We start from the raw sequence: 22,062 nt of genomic DNA, 5'->3' as shown, positions 1-22,062 counted from the left end.
CGAATTAGGTGCTATTCACGTAACTAAAGACATGCGAAAATATTGACTCTGATCACGCTATGAATGTGATGTACGCGTATACATTTCTCCATTCGGTACGGGACTCCATGATCGCGAATTCAACCACTTGTGAAATCATCGGGAAGATCCGATTCGCGAAAATTTAGGCTCGCTAAATATATGGCGTATACAGTAATCTACCATGATATCTTTCACTTTACTCACCATCCCCCCCCCCCCCACATTAAAAAAAGAAAATACTGATGAAAGAAAAAAAAGCAAGACATACACAGATGCTCTCATAATATAATAAATACCTCAGAGTGGACATGTCCAAATTACTTGCCGTGCACCCTCTATTAAAATATCAATGCATTTATTGGATGCAGACAAATTGCAATCGTTCATTTCTAGCACTCCATAATTCTAGGTCAGGAGTATGTATTTATCTGCCAGATTCCTTAACCTTGATAAAGACTGTACAGAATCTACAACATAATCCCATGCATGGGTATCATGTCTGAAAACGTTAACATTGTGACCACCAGTTAGTTACATAAAAAGCGCCTTTTAAAAAGTTAACATAACTTATAGTGTGAAGCTTGTCGTCCCTTTTGTAAATGGTACACAACACAGGTTCCCACACAGAGATCCTATATATTGCCGAGACAGTCACAAAACTCCTGCACACACCAGTTAGTTACATAAAAAGCGCCTTTTAAAAAGTTAATATAACTTATAGTGTGAAGCTTGTCCCTTTTGTAAATGGTTCACAACACAGGTTCCCACACAGAGATCCTATATATTGACGAGACAGTCACAAAACTCCTGCACAAGTGCCTCATAAAAGTGTGTATGGCATCAAATGAAGCAGTGACCAAGCTATTCACTCAATGTAATGCCAATATCAGATACTAGTATTCATGAATTGAAATATTGTACATGCAATAGGTTTCAGGAACTAACATCAGGTACCACACACACGCATACACACACTTAAACACATTCAAGTAACATAATGTACATCCAAGCACCATGCATTCTTTATTTTGTAAAATGCTGTCCACATCCCGAGAGGTCTTTATATCATATCAATTTGCACGACTGAGTCACCAAAACCATGCGAGACATTTTACAATTTTGTAGTTGCACTTTTGTTTGTGACATAGGTCTAATGGTCTGTTTAGAGCTTCACCACAAGAGGGGCCCCTACTCTAGCAATGTAACAGTGAGTTAGGAATTGGTACAGAACATCCCCTCTCTTCACAAGTTTGTACATTTAGACTTTCCATTACATCACCGAGAAAATCTCCACACGTCACGCCTCAACATTTCAGTTCACATGTTTCAAGCCGTTCACAAGTTCACCAAACTCGCCTCTGCCTAAGCTGTAGCTCTCGCCCAATCCACACAATCCTGGAAACATTCACTTTAGTTTCACTTGGTTCCCCTCCCTGTGCCAAACTGGCAATCCGTCTCGTGAGGGCGGGCTTGCTAGCAGCACTTGGACTCCTTCTTCTCCTGCTGCATCCTGAACGACGACACCTGGGCGTTCTGGTTCTCCTGCGCCGCGCTGAGATAGTCCTGGTCTTGGTGGATTGATATGTGCTCCTGGGGCTTCTGGCCCTCCGCCGTGAGCTGCAGAATGGTCTCCACCAGGTATGACATGGCATCAGCTGAGAGGTGCAAAGAGCAATGTGAAGGGAGGAAAAACAAAGGTCAGCAAACTGGCACTTAAATGGTGATAATCACTGCTGACAGTTCACTTCAGTCAGCATAGGGTAGTGTAAAACCAGAAATATTTGTGGCATGAAACTTTTGCAAATTGGATATGACAGCCTTTTTCATGTCAAGAAGCTTTTACAAATTGCCACTGGCATTCGATGCATTGTGTAGACGAACACTTTGCATCCATCTACTTTCACAAATCTCGGCTCCTCATGAAATTTGCGAAAGTTTCATGCATGTGAAAATTTCTGGTTTTACAGTGCATAGTAGGAAGGTGTGTGGAGATTACAGCAAGAACTACCTGGTATCAAAGAAAGGGAGGTTTGAAAAACCAAAGTGCAGCCTTGACTTTATACGATATCTTTGTGGCACATTGCATCATGTTTTTACACTTTATAACTTAATTTTGTGTGTTGGAGGCTTTTTCCTTCATTCAACATAAACACTGTAAACAAAGCAGATTTATTACACATAAAATCAAGAAATCATACACATTTCCTTGTAATCTGTACATATTATGTTTTAAAAAGACAGCTCATGAACACATCATACGCATGATTTTACACATTATATTTCTTTTCATATGTCAAAATAGACATTTCCAAGCCATGATGCAGTCGTATCAGGGCAATTACCCACCGAGGGCAATTACCCCCAGGGTAAATAATGGTTAGTGATAAGGTCAGAGTAACAATTAGGGTTAGGGTTACATTCAGGGCTCGGAGTTAGGGTTAGGATTAGGATTAGGTTCAGGATTAGGATTAGGGTTAGGGTTAGGGGAAGGGTCCAGGGTAATTGCCCAGGGGGTAATTGCCCTAGACCCAATTTAGAATACCATGTCCCTCACTCTGGTAATGTTGCTCTATCCAATGAGAAATCACTTTGCAAGTGCAGGTTCAGTAGTGCACAGTAAATCATTGTCCATGCTAGATCTTTCTCTTTTCTAGACACAGAGGGAGCCTTCCTAACTTAATGCAACCAAATACACAAATAAGTGATTTTTACCACAGACGGCTCCTATTGTCTACAATACCAATTCCAGGATGCAACTTCACATTATGCTATTTATCATTATCAAATAATCCCCAGAATAAATCAAGCTTATGACAAACCTAATGCCTATTTTGTTTTTCTTTCTGTCTTTTTGTGCCAGAAAACTTGCTGTCTGTTAGCCAACATTGCACACATTCACGCAGTGTCTGGACAAAAAAAAAGTTGTCTTCTCTGTCAAGTATATTTTGTGTCTCAGATAAATACATGTATGGCAGTACATACTGCTCTAGATAAAGTTCAAACAAAGGATGGGCATTGGCTTGCAAAGATAAATCAACCTGGGAGTGTCACTGTAACATGCAAAGATGCTGCTTACCTCATGACTCATCATCAGCAAACAAATATTCATTTGCACAACACACGACACAGCCTGGAAACTTATCAACAGACCACAACACAATGGGAAGACAAGCAATTTGTCGGTGATAAATTGAACTGGCCAAATGCATGTTTAAGAATGCAAAATACTTGAATTTGAGGTTTTGGTGTAAGCAAGCATTAGTAGATGTGGTCTATCTTGTGACAAACTTTTAGACCAAAATTTGATGTAATTTCTGAGGAAAATTGCCTTCGCCAGTTTGCAATTGACGATTACTCATGCGTAATGTGAAACTTCAAATGCGTTTTTCTTGAAAGTAACTTTTGCATTCTCTATGGTGGACTTAGTCGGTTCTATTTATCGCTGATGAATTATGACAAAGATACGCACAAGAAGTGATGACAAGAACACGAAAAGTCAAACTCAAGACTCTCAAAATGACTATATGAAACATGACTTGTTTCTGTGATGTGTCTTGGTTTGTTTGTCTACTACAAAAAGCATCTGCTCCGCCACCACATGCATATCAGTCACGACATGAAGGCCATAGTAGTTTTGAATTTCCTGCCAACCCACTTTCAACAACATTTCATTTGAGGACAGTGTGTGTGCAAAGAATATTGTGAAATCAAACTCTCACCAAGGTTTACTACAGGAAAATGTGGCCCGGATTTCACATCAACATATTTTCTAAGCAGCATTATTCCCTGACGTACCCATGACATGGCACTATATAATGCACTGTATGGCAAGTGTCAAAATGCTCAGTCCCCAGTGCCATTCATATTTTTATGCAAAAGACAAGTAACTCAGTGAATTTTCATTATTGAGACTTCTCCCTCTGTTTGAGTACTGAAGAGAGAAAGTGGTGATACAGAGCATCATACGTGTATACTGCAACACATTAATAACTTCAACTACACACTTTGTATTAACACGCTGCAATTTCATTTGTACATTCATCAGGTTCTGTTGATCTATGCATGTGAGTCAGCCTTTCCTCCATACAAACAACAAACTCTTGTTTCAAGTGAGTAGGACAGCATATAAATATAACTTGGAAAACATAATCCTGTTTTCTGCTTTATCTTCCACTCTCCTCACTCTCCCCTGGCAAAGAACAAAACCAAACAAACAAAAACAAAAACAAAAGAACTGCAGGAAAAAAAAACAACAACAACTGGCAGAGTGTGTATCGTTGGCAATTATCGGACCTAGCGGATTCAAGTCAATGGACACCCAGGGCTCTATAGACTTGAACCACCTGTACACATATCCTGCATTCATCCATCACGCACTGATTTATTGATCTCGTCCAGACGATTTATTAAAGAGTGGAAAAGGGAACCACGACTCTTCTTTAATAGGCAGTGGAGCAACAAAAATAGGTACACTGGGGCTGATCAATGGTGGAAAAAGGTGAAGTGTAAATGCAGTCCATCACCTGTCGTCCGTTTCTAGCTCCATGGGAACCAACGACAATCGAATGCGGCTTCATCACAAATCCCCTACTTTTGTAGTAGATGTATGGAGAAGAACGCCCAAGCTCTCAGTTAATCTTGTTGCAAATGGCTGGCGCCATCTACAGAAAGGTGCAATCATGAGCTTGTGACTAATGTGGGTGTGTGGGAACCTAACAGCTGGCTACACAGGCCACAATGATAGCAACTGGTAGTCAGGGAGTATGCTGGGGAATTCTGGATAGCTGGATTCTGAATGAACCTGGCTCACTGTGTTTAATTGCCTAGTTTCTGTTTCATTATCATCAGTTTTGAGTGCTACATTCAAACAGGTCATATGAGTATGCATGGCAGCTGTGAAGAAGATCATTAAAAGATGCCTTGAAGAAAAGCACCACCGGAAATTCAGAGACATTAACTGCTTCTCCCTTAATACCAAACTACCAATCAAAATTTGCATTACAGCATAATGCCTATCTACATTCCCAGGCAATTTGAATAAATGTATACATGCTTGTCAGATTCGTCTCTTTTTGTGTTAAGAGCTTCCTTTTTTGGGGGGGGGGGGTTGGGGAAGTATTTCCTTTTTGTTTTTTCTAGTGCAGAATGTGAGAGGGCACAATAAAGGGACAATTACATTTAAGGCTAGACAAGAAGTTACTATGTCCAGAAAATTGCAAAAATTCTGACTTGCCCTAGTTGCAGAGCTGCAGGTGATGGAACTCTTAAATGTAAGTGTGTGTCAAAGTTTTGATTGACAAGCAAATCTTTCAATATAGGCCTTATGGTGCATATAAACTTCGAAATAATTGTACAGTTCTTTCCTCTCTCTCTCTTTCTCTCTCTCACACACAAACATATACACATTCTCGTAAGACGCTTCATTCCAGGATACGATAGTTTGCTCAAGGTAACTGGGCATATTCCATTATTAGTTTCTTAAAAAACTATTTTTCTTTTTTTTTCTGATAAACTGACCTAATAAAACTGAAAACCATGAAAACGATACTTAGATTCAGTTCAGTAGGTAAAAAAAATCAGGATACATGTTGTGTATAGGTGCATACACAACAATCGAGGATATGTGTAAGAATTTTAAAATTTCCTCATTTAAATAGTGTGAAAACGATATGCCTGCATACAGGTCCTACAGTAAATATGCTGAACGAGCAGGTGCATTCTACACCCCAAGGTACTCCTAGGGCCTTAAAAGGGCTGTTTTTTATTTGTTTTAAACACTGTGAATAACTGGGCATATGTACGGTGTGGAAATGTATCCCTGGTTGCCTGGAGTAAAACATTACAATATCCCTGATTGAAGCTGTTAACGAGAAAACACACACACACACAGCTATTCAAACTAGGAATGATTTAAGACTTCTGATCTACTTACTGACATTGGTGTCATCTTTGGCAGATGTTGCAAACCAACCAATAAAATTATTTGCCCTGCAGAACTGATCCAGCATATCTGCATCGATCACCGTGTCTTGTAGATCACACTATCAGTAAAAAGGGGTCAAGGCACGGGGGGAGGGGAGGGGAGGACAAGTAGACGGGGTGGGGTGGGCGTGGGGTGGGGTGGGGGCGGAGGAGTAACAGAGAAGGAAGAGAACAAGAAAGAGAATGCAACTTTACAAATGACAAGCACAGACCATATCACAGTGAGAAAAAAATGCTACAAACAAACCCACCATGAAAGGGATTAGGGCATGTGATTTCATTCAATTTCACACTCAGATCTCATAGAAGAGACAGCTCATGAAAACAGTTGAAATAGTTTTCTCAACATGGAAAACACACAGCAATTGGGGAGCTCAGTCTCAGTGTTTTTGCATTTCATGAAAACATACCAGTTTTGCTCTTGTGGAGCATGCAAGGTGTTCAGCACTTACTACAACAGTTGCAAATAAAACCAATGAAACATTAGATGGTGCTACAAATGTTTAGGGTATTACTTAACACAGAAAGCTTTCTTTCTTAGCTCTCATTTGCAGAACATGGTAGAGATTAATAAAACAGGACTCATTGTGCCTGTAGGTGTAACTCCTCACCATGTCAAAGTTGCCTTTGACAAATACTAGAAAACATGAAGAATTGTGGAGGTTTCATGAAATTAAAATTGCAAATCAATACTAAGAATGCAGTTGAATTTCAAAGTTTCATTTTTTTTCATGAAACAGTGAACCACTGCTACTTTGCATAAAAATGATATCATAATTTCACAAGTTTCCCACTGACCTGTACAAGTACATGAATCTGCACTAAAAATTTCCTTTTTTGACATCACAAATAACAGATCTGATAATGCAATATCAACAAAAGACACAGTAATGGAAAATTAATCTTCGTGAGAAAATTCAGCACATGGTAGACAGACACCTTTCATCTTTATAGTTCATCATACCTTATTGGCTAGGAGCAAGACTGGTACAGGTTGTTCATTGGCCAGCATCACTTTTTCATGGACATCTTTTGACCACTTCACATGAAGAAGGAAAAGGCAGACAAAACGAGGCTCAGAACCTTTATGCCCTACGTGCACTTTGAATTCTAGCTACACATCTCTAACAATTGTTAACTGAATAGCAGGGGTGCTCTCTATCAAGGCCAAACAAAATCATCCAAGAGGATACTGTAAAACGAGGAATGTTAGCGTGCATTTTAATTTCGCGAATTTCGCGAGCGCCAAGATTCGCGAAATTAAAATGCACGCGAAATTTCTTATCTACACTATATGCATTGAACGCAAGTGGCAATTCGCAAATACTTCTTTCCACGAAAAAGGCTGTCGGCTCCAATTCGCGAAAATTTCGTGCCGCGAATATATCATGTTTTACAGTATATAGTATGAGTATGATGCAATCTGTTAAGGGTTTACTTGTTAGATGTTACAATTAACACACAGTGAAACAACAGCAAAAACAAAATGCTCTGACATTGCTCAGCAAGTGTGTCTTCATTGAGGATACAATTGAAGTAGGTATTCCGTAATTAGGCAGTTTGGCGAGAGTGAAACCCTACAAAAAAAATTACATCTTCCTTCCTCTTGACAATGGGACAATATTGCAACAGGATGTGGGCTGTGGCTGTGCATGAAACATCTCTTCATCCCTCCAAAACTATGTTTATCTTGTGCTACAAAAACACACTTTATAACATCTTTTCATGAATATGACTTCCTGTGACTCTACTCACATCATGTCCTCAAAAACTTTCACACAATGATGCTAGCTGTCTTGTCCCTACACTTCATCATCATCAAATAATCCTACATTCTTCAGGACTCTGAACTGGATTCATATTTGTTTTCCTGTGTTATCACTGCATTTGTTACTCACTTTACTGCTGGAGTGTGAAAAAAAAAAATATTGTATGACAAACAGTAGAAATTGAAATCTGTCAACTTTTATTTGTTGTTCAAGCTGTTGGAGTCACACTTCGGAAGATTAAGAAGTTTTCATATAATGACTTTTGACATCCACTAGATGTACCAACAGTTGGAAATTAAAGTTATTATTTTTTTTTCTTACTTAATGTTCTGTCATCTTATCACCTTGAGTCTAGTGAGTTCATATTTTGGTGAACACACAATGTAAGGCTTTATAACAGCATTTCAAGTTATCAAAGCAACTGGAAATTCTCACAGTGTACAGGAGTGTTCTCAAAATGCAAAATACACAAAAAGATGCACGCTTGCTTTCATGGCCACTACTACAGTTTAATGCTAAAAACATTCAATGCCAGAATATTAATTGTCATCAACAGAAGCGTGCATGATGTAAGATGTGCACTACTGTTCAATACACATTCTATATAATATAATGCATTCATCACAGATGAAACAGATTTGTGCATCATTCCATCATGCAATCCAGCAAACTTTTACCATTACTCATACCAACCTTTAGTACTGAGTCAAATGTGGCAGGTCTATGATGGAGATAAAGAGTTGAGAAAGAATGCAAACCATCACAAGGTATGGAAAACATACACATCCACTCCATTACTAGAACCCAGATTAATGTTTGATTCTCACTAGTGCTGATGTCATTCTCCTATAGAGTTATTCAGTTTTAAAACACTGTACCTTATATATGTTGGCCATATGGGGGGGGGGGGGCTTCTAAAATAGGAAGAAAAGATGATTGAACAGGTTATGAAATGAGTCAGATGCATTGCTATGTCAGCACATAAAATAACCATTGCTATCATCATATGAAATCCCAATTTTAGTTTGAAGTACTGATGAATGGCCTCTATTGAAAAACAAGGCAAGTGCCAAAATGTGTCTCACCCATTCGCGTACAAGAAATTGATGTTTTTCTAACTCCCGGAAGTTCATTGACCTCACCTATGACCTTTGACCTATAGGTGACCTTCAACTCCCCCAAGGGACATTAACCAGCCAAGTTTGGGCATAAACAGACATATGGATCAAAAATTACGAGCCATAATCGAAACGCACCGTAAAAACTTAACATTGGGCCCTAAAAGTTCGTTGACCCCTGTCAGTGAGCTTTGACCTTGTGGTGACCTTGAACTCCCCAAGGGACATCTAGTATCCAAGTTTGGTCACAAACGGACATATACATCAAAAGTTATGAGCCATAGTCAAAATGCACCTTTAAAAACTTAACATTGGGCCCTAAAGTTCATTGACCCCTGCCTGTGACCTTTGACCTTGAGGTGAACTTCATGTTTGGTAAAATGTGTAACTTTGTTTAACCACTCTTCCTTCCAAGTTTGATTGACATTGAAGTCCTTAGTAGAGAGTTGTTCAAGTTTTTGTAGCGTTACAGACAGACGACGGACGGACAGACGCCGCAGGCGATCCCTCAAGCCCCCGTTCCACTATGCCGTTCTCGCTACGATTTGACAATTTTCTCAGGTCGGGAAGGATCGGGTAAAACCTGAGCCGATCTGGACACAGTACGATGTTAGAACGCTCTAAGTACGCTGCAGTTACGACTACCAAGTGCTTGCTACGCTCTTACTACGATGATCGGGAATTAGACATTGCGATCTCTGCCGCTGCCGGTACGCTTTAGAACGATGTAGCTACGCCTGTTAGTGCGATGTTGCCGATGTTATCCGATCAATGCACGCTGTATCTACACTCTGAACGATCTATACGATCTTATCACGCTGTTACCCCGTTCAGAGAGCAGAAAAGTGCCCGATGTGCCCCGATGTACCCCGATTCGACTGTGGGTCAGCAGTCAGTCAACTTATTAGCATGCAGAACCGAAGAAATATACTGTGGACCTTGAAGATTCATTCTTCTTTTTTTACTTTTGATTTTCAAAGTTGTTGTTGCTTCGTTATTCTCACTACTCTTTCTTCATCAGCGAGCCCGTGCTTCTGTGGCTCCAGTGCCCTGGTTATGACCCACCATTTCCCTCTCCTCTCCCCTCCTCCCCCCCCCCCCCCCCTTGTCCACCTCGGACTTACTACCTTCTTCACTACTATATCTTTCTATCCTCTCATCAATTTTTTCCTTACAAGAGAGCCGCCATATGTTTGTTAATGTGCGTCCGTATGTGTGCATGTATGTGTGTATTACTCTGTCTGTCTTTTTTTTTTTTTGCTACCGCTTAGGGAAATTTGTTGTTGTTTTTTGCAATTATATATTTTTCTCTATGAGGGGACTGCATTCTAATACTACAAGCTCTGCTTTTTAGCAGTCCCCTCCATTTCCTGTATCTCTTTTACAATGTTATTCTGTTCATCGCATTGTGGTACTGGTTTCATGACGTCTGTGTATATGAGCGTTTCTTTGTATTTTTTTAAATAATTTGTTTGTTGAAAGTGAAATAAATCAACTTGAACTTGAACTTTAAGAGCCTCCTCAACTCACGGTTCTTTTGCAGCAATGCATTGTATAAACAAAGACGTGCTGATTTTTCAAAGGATTTTTCTTGATGTCCTTGCTTTTATAGTCCGTCTTCCTCCAGTTGTAGATGATTTCATATTCTTCAAAAATCTGCTATGTCCTCTTCCTCCTCTTTCAGCATCACGTGCAGTCTCTCTTTCTTCGCCTTTTGGGTAGCTGCTTCGCTGCTTCGCTGCTTTCTTTTCTTCTTTTTCTTCATCTCTTCTTCTTCTTCGAAAATTACAGCTAAAATTACTTCCCGTTCTTGTGCCGATGTTACTACGCTCAGAAAGACCTTGTTACGCTCATCCCGCAGCGTTTACGCCGTCATTACGCTCTCCCCGCTGCGTTTACGCTGTCACTACGCTCTCCCCGCTTGCCGTACGATTAAAAATATGTCAATTTTGATCGGGGAGATCGGGAAGAAATTTTGAACCGGTTCAAAATTTCTTCCCGATCTGAAAAACTGCCCGCTCCAACCCCGACCTCCACACGCTGCTGCTACGATGCTTCCGATCCCCGTACGCTTTTGCCGCTCTCTCCCGATCTGCTAGATCAGGACAGATCGGGGTCCAAATCGTGATAGTGGAACGGGGGCTTTAGTCTCCCCCTCACCTTCGGTGGGCTCGACAAAAACAGAGATATCTTGGAAAACTACTACTTATGTACATGACATCATATGGTATAAACCTGGTTTAAATTTCATGTTGTGATTCTCCTGTTATGATACTTACTACTACTCTTTAATATAAAGGTGATAATGATTTGTGTATTATACATTAACTCTATTTGTGTCAATTTTCTAATGGGGAAAATCCTAGGGTACTTGTAAGAAATGCAGATGATTTGTACATCAATAATATAAGCTCTTTCAAACTACATATTTCTTCCTTCACAAACATGACATAATTTCAGTGCTAGGTCTCTGAACGACTAAATGTCATATTCTACAGAAACTTGAAATTTCTTCCATGGTGACGGTGAAGTTATTTTGCCTGAATCTTATCAATCATTATCAACAGGAGAGATCCTCCATTCAATATTCATAACAATATGTTGCATCATACCATCAGAACCTATTCTACAACCATGGGTTATGACATGCACCTTCATTGGATTGTATACATTGGTTCGATACAAGTGGTAGAGGGATGCATGCACATGCACAGTGCTGGCCATAAAGAGCAATGACAGTCCCATGTTTAATGGCAACCTTGAATTTCTACTTCTTTATGACAGATCTGCAAAGAATGCTGACCAATCTGATCTGTTCCAATCTGGATATTGTCTATGTAAGGTACAGATACAGCTGAAAGACATAAATTCATTCTACACTCACAATACTAATATTAACCAACAATACGCCAGACAATTCTATATGTTGCCATGTCTTTTCTACATATTTCTTCCCAGTTTTCTTCTTTTTTTTTCATAATCTCACTTTACCGCCACGAAGGCATAACATTCACTACAGTAGAAATGACATCTGCATTCCATTAGGTAAGGCATCCAAGTTATGCGTGGTGAGACTGGTACTTTAACAGTGCAGTCAAAGTTCCACAGTAATGCATATTTTGAATATGTTTACCACAAGGCATAAATTAGACATCGCATACAATGCCAGCATGCACGTTATAAAAAAAAAATCCTCAAAATGCTGCTCTTCTGGATGCATCACACAGCCTTTCCAATAAATGGAGGATCTTCATATAGTATACCTGGTACTCATAACTCTCCATCTAGTGTCATGCCAGTTTGCCGACTTACCTCGATAGATCAAAGACAATGACAGCTGCGATTCTACAGACAGAAAAGATAATTGAAAAAGATACCATGTGAAGCTTGGATCGGTTTTGATGTACCCAACGAACAAAAGAGCATATGTGACCGTGCACCTCAAAACGAACATAAAGTCGCACACACGGATTTTACGTGAGGACTGAAAATAAGTGAAATGGGTCAACCTAGCCGAACTTGACTTTTTCATATTTTCTGAAAGAGCGGGTCTTCTTTTACATTATGCTAAAATTTGGTATCATAAAACGGGCAGGAAAGTGTGTTTTTTAAGCAGTTTATCTCGAACTTTTTTGGTAGAATAGTGTGATTAGGTGTGTCTTTAGAATCCCTTTTTCATTTCTGAAAAACCTTGTCCACACTCTTCACTTTCAACTCTAATAACTTTAAAAAGGATAGTGCTACTGCTTTGAAAGTTGGCATTGATTATGGACAGAATGTGTTAATGAGGCATGCTTAATTTCAATTTAATCTAATAATCCATTCATTGTTGTTACTCTGGTGGTTTACTTCCTGTTTTTTGTCCCATTCATCGCACAGCCAGCACGGTTTGGTAAAGATTTAAGCGCTTGAATAGACACTGTACTTCAGAGCCTCTTTTCTCAGTTCACACTTTTCCTGAGTTTGTGCTTTCTTTCCAATATTTAGATAGGTTAGGAGAGTCCATTTGATTTGAGTTATACATCATTTTAAAGCTTAAAGTCTGCTCTTCCAGAATATGGTCTTAACTAAAAATTCATGTCTGGCGACTTTTTGTTTGTTTTGAGGTGCAGAGTCACATATGTAAATGGCAAGAGATAAATTACAAACTACAACTGTAAGTGGCTGAAAAGAAGAGATGTAACTCTGTACTCTTTATATGAAGCATGAAAGCAGAAGTAGGTACAATTCAATGCATATACCAGTTCTCTTGTAACATACCACATTATTAAAATGATATATTATCATATGTCTGCTGATTTATACTCTGTATACATCGAATCCCGATGGAAACCAAATTTCTTTGCTCAAAGTTTTAACTATACATCAATTACATCACATTTTATTGAACCTATCAAATATCCAGGAAGTTGTTAGCATTTTTTTTTTTCAAAATTTGAATGCGACCTTCACCCTATCACTGACTCCTTTCCAGAACTAAACATTCTCAAAGCATCACTGTACTAAGTTTGATGGAATTTATCATACGTTCATACTCTCTTTCTTTCAAATGTGAAACTATGATCATGACCACCTTGCTGCTGACTACGTAAGCACAGTCTGGGTAAAAAAAGTAATCTTTCTTTATTTGAAAAACAGAAACAGATAACATTTCACTGTGGTGTCACATTTCCTTCAATTGTTACAGCGGGATCAAAAGGATGCACAAAAAGAGAACCTCCGAGAACACATAACTGCTTTCAGTATCGTGACTTTAGATAAGGGCCGATATTTGATTTGTCCAGCAGACATTTGATACATGCAGAAGTCAGTCACAAATTGAAACTTATCAAGTACTTCTCTTCTGGCATTCAGACCACATGAATTCCTGAAGTGAAGTACACAATACCAGGTAGTAAAACAAAACAAAACAAAAACAAAAAACAATAGTGAACACACATGTTCATGATGGCATGATGTTATTCAAATTCCACAGCTGATAACATTTGTACATTTATGCACATTTTTTAAAAAAAAGAAGAAGAAGATTACGGTTAAACCTAGCTTCAGGCCACTGCCCCAATGTCTGTTACAGAAATGAGAGAGAAAAAAAAAACACACACAAATTTCCATTCTCACATTTTTTGGACATGATGTAATGGATAGCAAAGGGAAACCCTCTCCCTTGAATATATCAGACCTCTTTAATTCTTTCCATCTTGTCCGCAATATGCTTATGTACAATGTCAACAGGATTTTCAAAGGGTGGTCAAGAGAGGGTTAACAAAAGTTGCATGAACTGTACTCACGCATATTTGTAGTACACCCTGGTCATGTGTCCAAATCTCTCATGACCTGCAATGTCCCTTTGTAGAGTACAACAGAAGTAAAAAATATGCATTGATCAGTTTGGGGGGGGGGAGATAATAAATTGCACAATTTTAAAGAAATTGAAACTGCATTCAGGAAATGTTTTGTCATTAATGGTATGTTATTATCCTTAAAACTTTGGAGGTCAAGGACATTTTAATGCTGTTAAACAAAACATTAAAGTTAATACAATATGGTCTTCCACAGGAAATTAATGGTAGGGTGGGAGTTTACACTTGTTTATTTGTCACATGCCAGTAAAGCTTCATAGTTTCGGCAAAGTGTAACTCGTGATTTTGCTTTGTTCTGAAACAGAGTGGAATAAAACAGAGACTTGCTCTTTCTACAACCTTGTACCTGTACAGTGAGGTCCATATCATCACCATATTCTTGTTGCACATAATGCACACTCCAGAAAACAATCAACATCTCATTCTTTGCAACAAGACATGGCACACAACACTTTGTAAAGATCTTTTGATTTCTATCTTTAGAATTCACACAAAACTTCACAAATTCACTGGTGACTGTACAATTTTGAACCACTCATAATCATACACGTCCATAAAAAGGCACAGTTCAAGTCCTTGAAAGAGACTATAAGTCTTGTAAATTAAGAGGCCTCTCTTCATCAAGCTACACACACTGACAAAGTTAAGTTCTCACTTCATTAAAGGAGACCCTCTGGATGATTTTCAGACTTTTACGTTTGAACAGCTACATTGTATGAGTTGTTCTGCTGAGTACCGAGTTTCAAAATTTACAGTGATTTGGATGAGGAATAAGAATGTTTTCAAAATTTATACCAAATTGCAATGAACAAGTATGATGACATGGCAGACTCACCATAAATATGCATGACTGGAGGCTCAAGGAAGCAGAACAAAAGAAGAAGGCATGCATAGATTCAACACAGGTGAACATGTTAAGGAAGCGGAGTTGTAATGAAATTACACTGGCTGTGTTCAGACGGAGGCAGTTTTGGTCGGGGGAAACTTCGGAGGATAGGTCGGAGTAGTGCCCGTCTGAACAAGGTCGTGGTAACTTCCTCCGATTGGAGGAACTTACCACGACCTCTTCCTCCGAACGAGATACTCCTGAGTTTTCTCAGGAGTATCTTGCTACCACGACTAGTCGGAGTAAATTGCCCGTGCGGACAAGCCCTCAGAGTATCTATGAACTTACATACCTTACGACCTAGGTAAAACTTCCTGGGTCAAATCGCAATGTTGACATTTTGCGAGTACACGTGCGCGTGTAGTGCAATTCTAACCTAATCGATCGCGACGAAGAAGCTGCCGCTCTTGCTAAAATTTCCATTAACAAGAATGGAGAAGACAAATGCCACTGGTAAAAAACAATCGCATGGTCGGCGTGCGCGGCGCTGCCACTTCCGGAAGTTACACCGACCCTCGCACATAAATTGGTCGGAGTTTCTTCCCACGACCGTCGTGTGGACACAAGGGTCGTGGTAGGATATGCATTAATTTGAATTTTAATTGCCGAGCTATAAATTCTTATTCCGACTAGAAATACGTCTGAACATGGCTACTGCTACATAACATTTCTGAAATGTGTGAGCCTTCTGTGTCATCAGCATTGTTCACTGTAATTTGTCTAAGGTTTTTCAGGGTATTGGTTTCTATGCTCAAGGACCACAATGAATTCCACAAATCTACACATGAAACTGTCACTTTATGTACTACATGATGTGTAATTATGAAATTATCTGGAATGCCCCTTTGATGTCTGGGTGTCCCTTTAATCTGGTAGCATTACAATTTCAATGCTTGATTAACATCCAAAATGCACCAACACTCTGTGATGACAGCATCACACCACCACACAGCTGTCCTCCATACAACCGGAAATGCTAAACTTGTTTGAATTACCACAACTGTAGATTAACCCTCGTGCTCTCATTCCAATCCAGTGACTTCAGGGCAAAGTCCACGCCTATTGTCAGCTTGTAGTTGGGGGAGAAGTAACCTGTTTGCAATCCAATCAGGAAATGATAGAAAACATTACACCCTGAAAAATCAATTACAATCACCATGCTTTGTTTGTTGTGACACTCCCTTTCCTGTATATCCCTTGTCATCATCAGAAAAGGTAGAAAATGTGAGCATGGGTAGCTGTTTGCATTTTTTGGTGGATCCAAAAATTAGATATTTGATCACAAAATGGAAAATTCATACAAAGAAGAAAATTGTTTTGAATGTACATCATGAAGTCCAATAAGAGCTTGAATGAAAGCAGGTAGTCTAAAATGGCAATCTTTAGGGGCTGTAAGAGAGCTCTCTCATTTGCTTTAATGATCAGGACATTGTTTACACTTTTTTTCAGTTTACCCTTCCTCAAGGTGGGTCTGAAGGTGGGTCTGAGTTATTTTTTTTTTTTAATTCACAGGCTTCTGCCCAACAGATTGCCTATTCTGTTGAAAATCAAAACAGCATTAAAAAAAATGTCTAACAGAAATACAACATTTCACAAAATGGACCATTAAGATACACAGATTTATGCCCAACTCTTAGCCTATTCTGCTGGAATAGCAAAGCAGAATAAAAGAAAATGCCTGAACAGAAATATCTAAATATTTTGCAAAATGTGATATCAAGATTTCTTTATCTGTGAGTCTCTTCAGGAGCGGGCTGGCATGTATAGAAACTTCATTATGCAAATATCTAGATTTTACAGGTATTTCACCTTTGCACAGAAAACATTTGACAATGAGGTATCCTTTGCCTACCAACATTTGCACACTTCACAAGTTAGCTGACTGCGGGCTTCTTACCTTCTGTATATCTCCTAATGAGGGATGTCTGTTGGTAATAATGCAACAAAGAAGATACATCAGTGAAAACAACTTAATGACATACACTTGAAACACTTGCAGCACCTTTACTCATCTTAGAAGTGCAATTCAATGCTATGATTGAGTCGTCTTTCATAAACAGTGTAAAATCAGACAACTGAATGGTAAGATGTGTCATCACAAAGGGACCAGATATGAGAAATTTAGGTAATCTTAAAGTTCCACAAGTTTTAAGCACATAGCATAACTGGTAACAACCACAAATATTCAATAGATCTGAGATGACAATTTCATCAGCCGTACATGCTTTCATCACAATGAAGTTAAAAATCATCACGGACAAAACAAAACCTGGGTTTCATCTCCTGTCAATTCATAGTTGAATTGTATCTTTCTGGTTTGAGTATAATACAGACTGAACTGTAACACAGAAAAACAAGTCAAGTGCCAAAATGTGTCTCGCCCATTCGTGTAGAAAAAATTAATGTTTTTCTAGTTTCCGGAAGTTCATTGACCCTGCCTATGGCCTTTGACCATGTGGTGACCTTCAACTCCCCAAGGGACATTTACCAGCCAAGTTTGGTCACAAACGGACATATACATCAAAAGTTATGAGCCATAGTCGAAACGCCCCGTAAAAACTTAACATTGGACCCTGAAGCTCATTGACCCCTGCCTGTGACCTTTGACCTTGAGGTGACCATCATGTTTGGTAAAATGTGTAACTTTGTATAACCACTCTTCCCTCCAAGTTTGATTGAAATTTATGTCCACAATAGCGAGTTATTCAAGTTTTTGTAGCGTTACGGATGGACGACGGACGGACAGACGCCGCAGGTGATCACTTAGTCTCCCCGCACCTCCAGTGGGTTCGACAAAAAATGAAGTGAGAAATAGCTGATGAAAACATTGCAAGACACATTAAAAGGATGGTATAGTTTTTGTTGAGGTGGGGATTGAGGTTTTGATTGTTTTTTTTTTTGCAAGATGATTAGAAACCACTTACATTACAAAGAGCACACAATCTTTAATAAAAACTTATTTGATGATAATTGGTTTTGAAATGGCCGAGATGCCTAAAAACAAAAAGGTTGTAATAAAAGATGGGACCCACCTTTATTGGGACCACTTTGTTGTTGTTGTTGTTTTTGTGGGTTTTTTTTTTTGGGGGGGGGGGATATCTCAATCATTTCAAAACCGATTCTCATCAAACAAACTTTGAATTCCTCTCAGTATTGTACATACAAAAGATGTATGCTCTTTAATGTCATAAATGGTTTCTAATTATCTCAAACCTGATAGTAATCCCCCATCTCAACCAACACTATACCATCCATTTAATGACTGACAGTTGTAATACATTTGTATGTACTTGTCAGTTAACTTTGCACGAAAAAAGAATGCCAAGAAAAAAAGGAAGGATTTAGAACATACATTCATGCATAGGACTCTACCAATCTAAAGTCTGATTTACAAACAATCCTTTCAATGAGCTCTTGGATACAGATAATTTCAATCTGACACTTAACTGCCATCTACAGGATTTTCATGGACAAACTAATGACCTGATTCTCCTGGTTTTGTAGTGTGTGAAACAACATGCTAAGCATGATGAGATTGAAGTTTGCACGTTATACAACAACTTTTTGCACTGGTAACAAAGGCTTTCGATTACATGTTAAAGGATCTTATTTTATTAATGCATCCCACGTTTTAAAAAAAAAATGAAAAAAAAAAACAGTTTTTGCAATGCATTTTTTCAGTCAATTACCCTATGATACACTATTAATGTATTAACCTATGGTGATGTACATTTGTATGTACACAATTCATACTTCTTTCTTAGACTGGAACAAATTATGAAAATTTGATATAGCATAAATATTAATCTCTATATTATCAATATACATTGTTCCTTATCCATTTCTTCATCGCCTTGCTATACTAACTGCTACACCTACACTGATATAAATTCAAACTCAAAGTTTCAGTTCTTGATACTCCAGACTATTACAGTTTGACCACGGCCTTTAGCCATTAAGTTTCACTTAATTTAGCCAAAAATCTTTAGTGCACCACAGTCATCTAAAAGAAAAACGAAATACAAAACATTTTTTTCTATTTAAACTGAGCACTAATTCAAATATCAACATTGCAGGATTAACCTTGATCATGACCTGGACTTGCTTGATCTTGTTTCACTACTAATCAGTAGGTTGACCTTCACACTATGACCATATAAAATGCTGATGGTAACAGAAAATGTTTCTCCAACAATCGTAACAGGGAAAACATTCAACTATGACCTTTGACTTTCATTATAAATACAACATTCTATTTTCTGTGTAAATGGAAGCCACATTTATTGTCTGCTCCAGATATCAAACTTCATGGCAGTACCTGATTTGACTGTTAGAACTGATATATTGCCTCATACTTCCATTTGAAAAAGTCTAAAGCCATACACTTGATAAGCTTCTAGCTATATATAATACATCATAACATTTTCTCAGACAACACATGCAAAAATTTTGAAAATTCCTACCTCCATTCATTGTCAGTGATACGCACATGTACTTTGGAATCATGTGATTCAACAAACAGAATTCAATACAAATACTAAAGTATATTCTCTTGCTTTCCTCTCCCATCAAATTATGTTTCTTCTCCCCTATGTAATATAGAATGATGGCTACATTGACATTCTTAATAATAAACATCTCCCTCCTGATAATTTGAAATACAAAGTGTCTTTTAAACTAACTACAAAGTTTACAAATGTCACACATTTTATTTGATACATAAACTTCTTTCAGAGGTGACATTTCACACACTGTTGATACAGTACATTATGTGAGTCATTCAGGACTCATAATATATAAAGAGTAAACTTCCCTTTCAGCTCCTGCTCAGCCATTCCTGACAGGACATTTCACATCCACACTTTTGCAAATTTACACATCGTATACCAACTTCAGAGTAGTCTCACAGTCACATATGGAGAACTTCCAAAGATAAAGTTATATGATATGCTTGTAAGAGTTGAAGCTACCACTATGATACAAAGCATTATGAAAAGTCATGCTAGACTGGTCACTGCATATATGGAACTAAAACAATCATCCTTAGATGTTCAAAACACGAAGAACTCCACTTTCTGACATGAAAGATGCCCCATCGTCAGGGCTCAGAGGATGCTCCTGATAATGTGCACCAGGTTGACTACCCACTGCAACAAATTTGGAGAAACCTGCAAAGCTTGTACACCCTCTTGAGTCTTTTGCCCACATGTGCAATGCAAGTCACTTGTGTCGATTGTGATGCAGGTGTCTAACGATCTTGCTCTACCTATTAAATGTACATATATACAAAAAGATGAAACATCTTACCTTTCCTGTGTATGTCAAACGCATCAGCCAGGGCAGATGAGGGGAGGGAAAGGTGGGGAAGAAAAAGAAGGACAAGATGATATTGAGAGAAACAGAGAAATCATAATAGCTCTAAACTTATGGATTTTTGTTATCACACTTTTCATTACAAAACTATGACATTCTATCTCTTGTTTAAATCCAACTATTTAATGTTCACTTTTGAATAAAGGCTATGCAGCAAAATCTATGGAACATGCATGATGTAGTTTCATCAGGGAGAGAAGCCACAAGTGGTGCAAAGCAAGGGTATATGACACTATCGGCTAAAATATATTTTTGATGTATTTATCATGTCAATGATAAATATGATAAAAATATGTTCTGCCAGTATCAAGATGTTCGCCAATGAATTTAAAATTCATTGCTTGACTACGTACAACTTGTGACTTCTTACAAATGACTTAGAACCTAAGAGTATGCATGAATTTGCTGTATTAAAGGTCACAATAATGGCTGTTAACCCGTTGAGGATGATTCGATTTTGCTACAACGTGCATTTCCCATAGACACCTGCCCGAGTATACTCAGGATTTGTCCTCAACAGGTTAAGAAACTAAATGCAGCCATGTTATCAATACTTTTGATAGTGTCAACTTGCAGAATGACAAGAAATTTTTAAAAAATAATACTTCGCAGTGTGACTGTCAGCAATTATTCCACGTAAATGAATTCAAGACTTTAATTAAATGTTACCATGTTTTCACATACATTCACAGTCATACTCTTAAAAAAAATTTTAAGGTTGCTTGCAGACAAATTGGTGGCATTCTATATGTGTTCATCTGACATAATTTGGCTGGTTTGGGGAAAAATATCTTGAGCTCAGCTAGTCAGCCAAGGTACTTACCAACTTTTATGTCTAGCTACTAAGTAAGTAAAGTCATCATGGTCATCATTACATCAATTATTTAGTTTAGTCTATCTTAGTCTAATTGCTAGACTACTTGTTTAAAACATAAAATAGACCACATACATCTAGAATCTAGATCTAACTGTTAAACAAACAGACAGCTCGAGATTGATTGCCAAATAGAAATAGGTTCGCTCGGAACTTTAAAATCAAATTAAAACTTACTTCACACTAATCACACTCATTCACGCTCACACTTATGCCTTTGTCATTTGAGAAAAGGGGAAATAAACATGAACATGAACCAACTAGGTCTATGTACTAAACGAATTAGGACACCTGATACATCTTCTGGCAGTAATTCAACTCCGTGGATCCATCATGTGCTACTCGTAAGATCAACGAGATTCTACCCTGCCCCCTTTCGTTCAGCGGAGAGAAGCGAGGAAATTTAACTCAGTGCGGGTTCTTGGACACTACTACTAGCTAGGCCTTACATGCATATTTACGGGTGGGACTGATATCACTAGTCATAACCAATGGCTTACCAACTCCGAATTCTCCAATAACAAGAACTTTGTAGAGGTGTTCCACAACGTTTCGCTCTACAGAAGACATTTTGGTTGTCACCTTCGTAAACCTGAAATAATACTACCACCACGATGTCAGTACTGGAATTAATAATCAGTCGAGTGCCATCGGATTATCCGTTGTAATACGTGCAGAG

General features: G+C 38.4%; 1 protein-coding gene across 1 annotated transcript; it reads right to left on the bottom strand.

The window, feature by feature from the left end:
- Positions 1-879: 879 nt before the first annotated feature.
- LOC139743150 (ras-related protein Rab-32B-like) lies at positions 880-22,062 on the bottom strand. The gene is made up of 9 exons (XM_071653660.1): positions 21,873-22,062; positions 17,034-17,061; positions 16,132-16,228; positions 14,179-14,235; positions 12,203-12,235; positions 8,466-8,493; positions 6,968-7,042; positions 5,954-6,062; positions 880-1,676 (listed from the first exon to the last, which is right to left on the bottom strand). The coding sequence occupies exons 1-9, from the start codon at positions 21,951-21,953 to the stop codon at positions 1,495-1,497; spliced, it is 690 nt and encodes a 229-aa protein (XP_071509761.1). The 5' UTR covers positions 21,954-22,062; the 3' UTR covers positions 880-1,494.

This window comes from Diadema antillarum, unplaced genomic scaffold, assembly GCF_040938485.1.
Source record: "Diadema antillarum isolate AM-2024a unplaced genomic scaffold, OU_Dant_1.0 seq00001051_RagTag, whole genome shotgun sequence".
Taxonomy (NCBI): Eukaryota; Metazoa; Echinodermata; class Echinoidea; order Diadematoida; family Diadematidae; genus Diadema; species Diadema antillarum.
Note: the sequence above shows the minus strand (reverse complement) of the source record. Positions and strands in the feature narration are given on the sequence as shown.

Excerpts from the sequence above, each read along its gene's own strand:
- LOC139743150 (XM_071653660.1), bottom strand. The coding sequence starts at position 21,953 with ATGTCTTCTGTAGAGCGAAACGTTGTGGAACACCTCTACAAAGTTCTT. Across the intron at positions 16,229-17,033 it reads CATTAGGAGATATACAGAAG|GTTACTTCTCCCCCAACTAC; the intron begins GTAAGAAGCCCG and ends GATTGCAAACAG. Across the intron at positions 14,236-16,131 it reads AGGGTTAATCTACAGTTGTG|GGACATTGCAGGTCATGAGA; the intron begins GTAATTCAAACA and ends TACTCTACAAAG.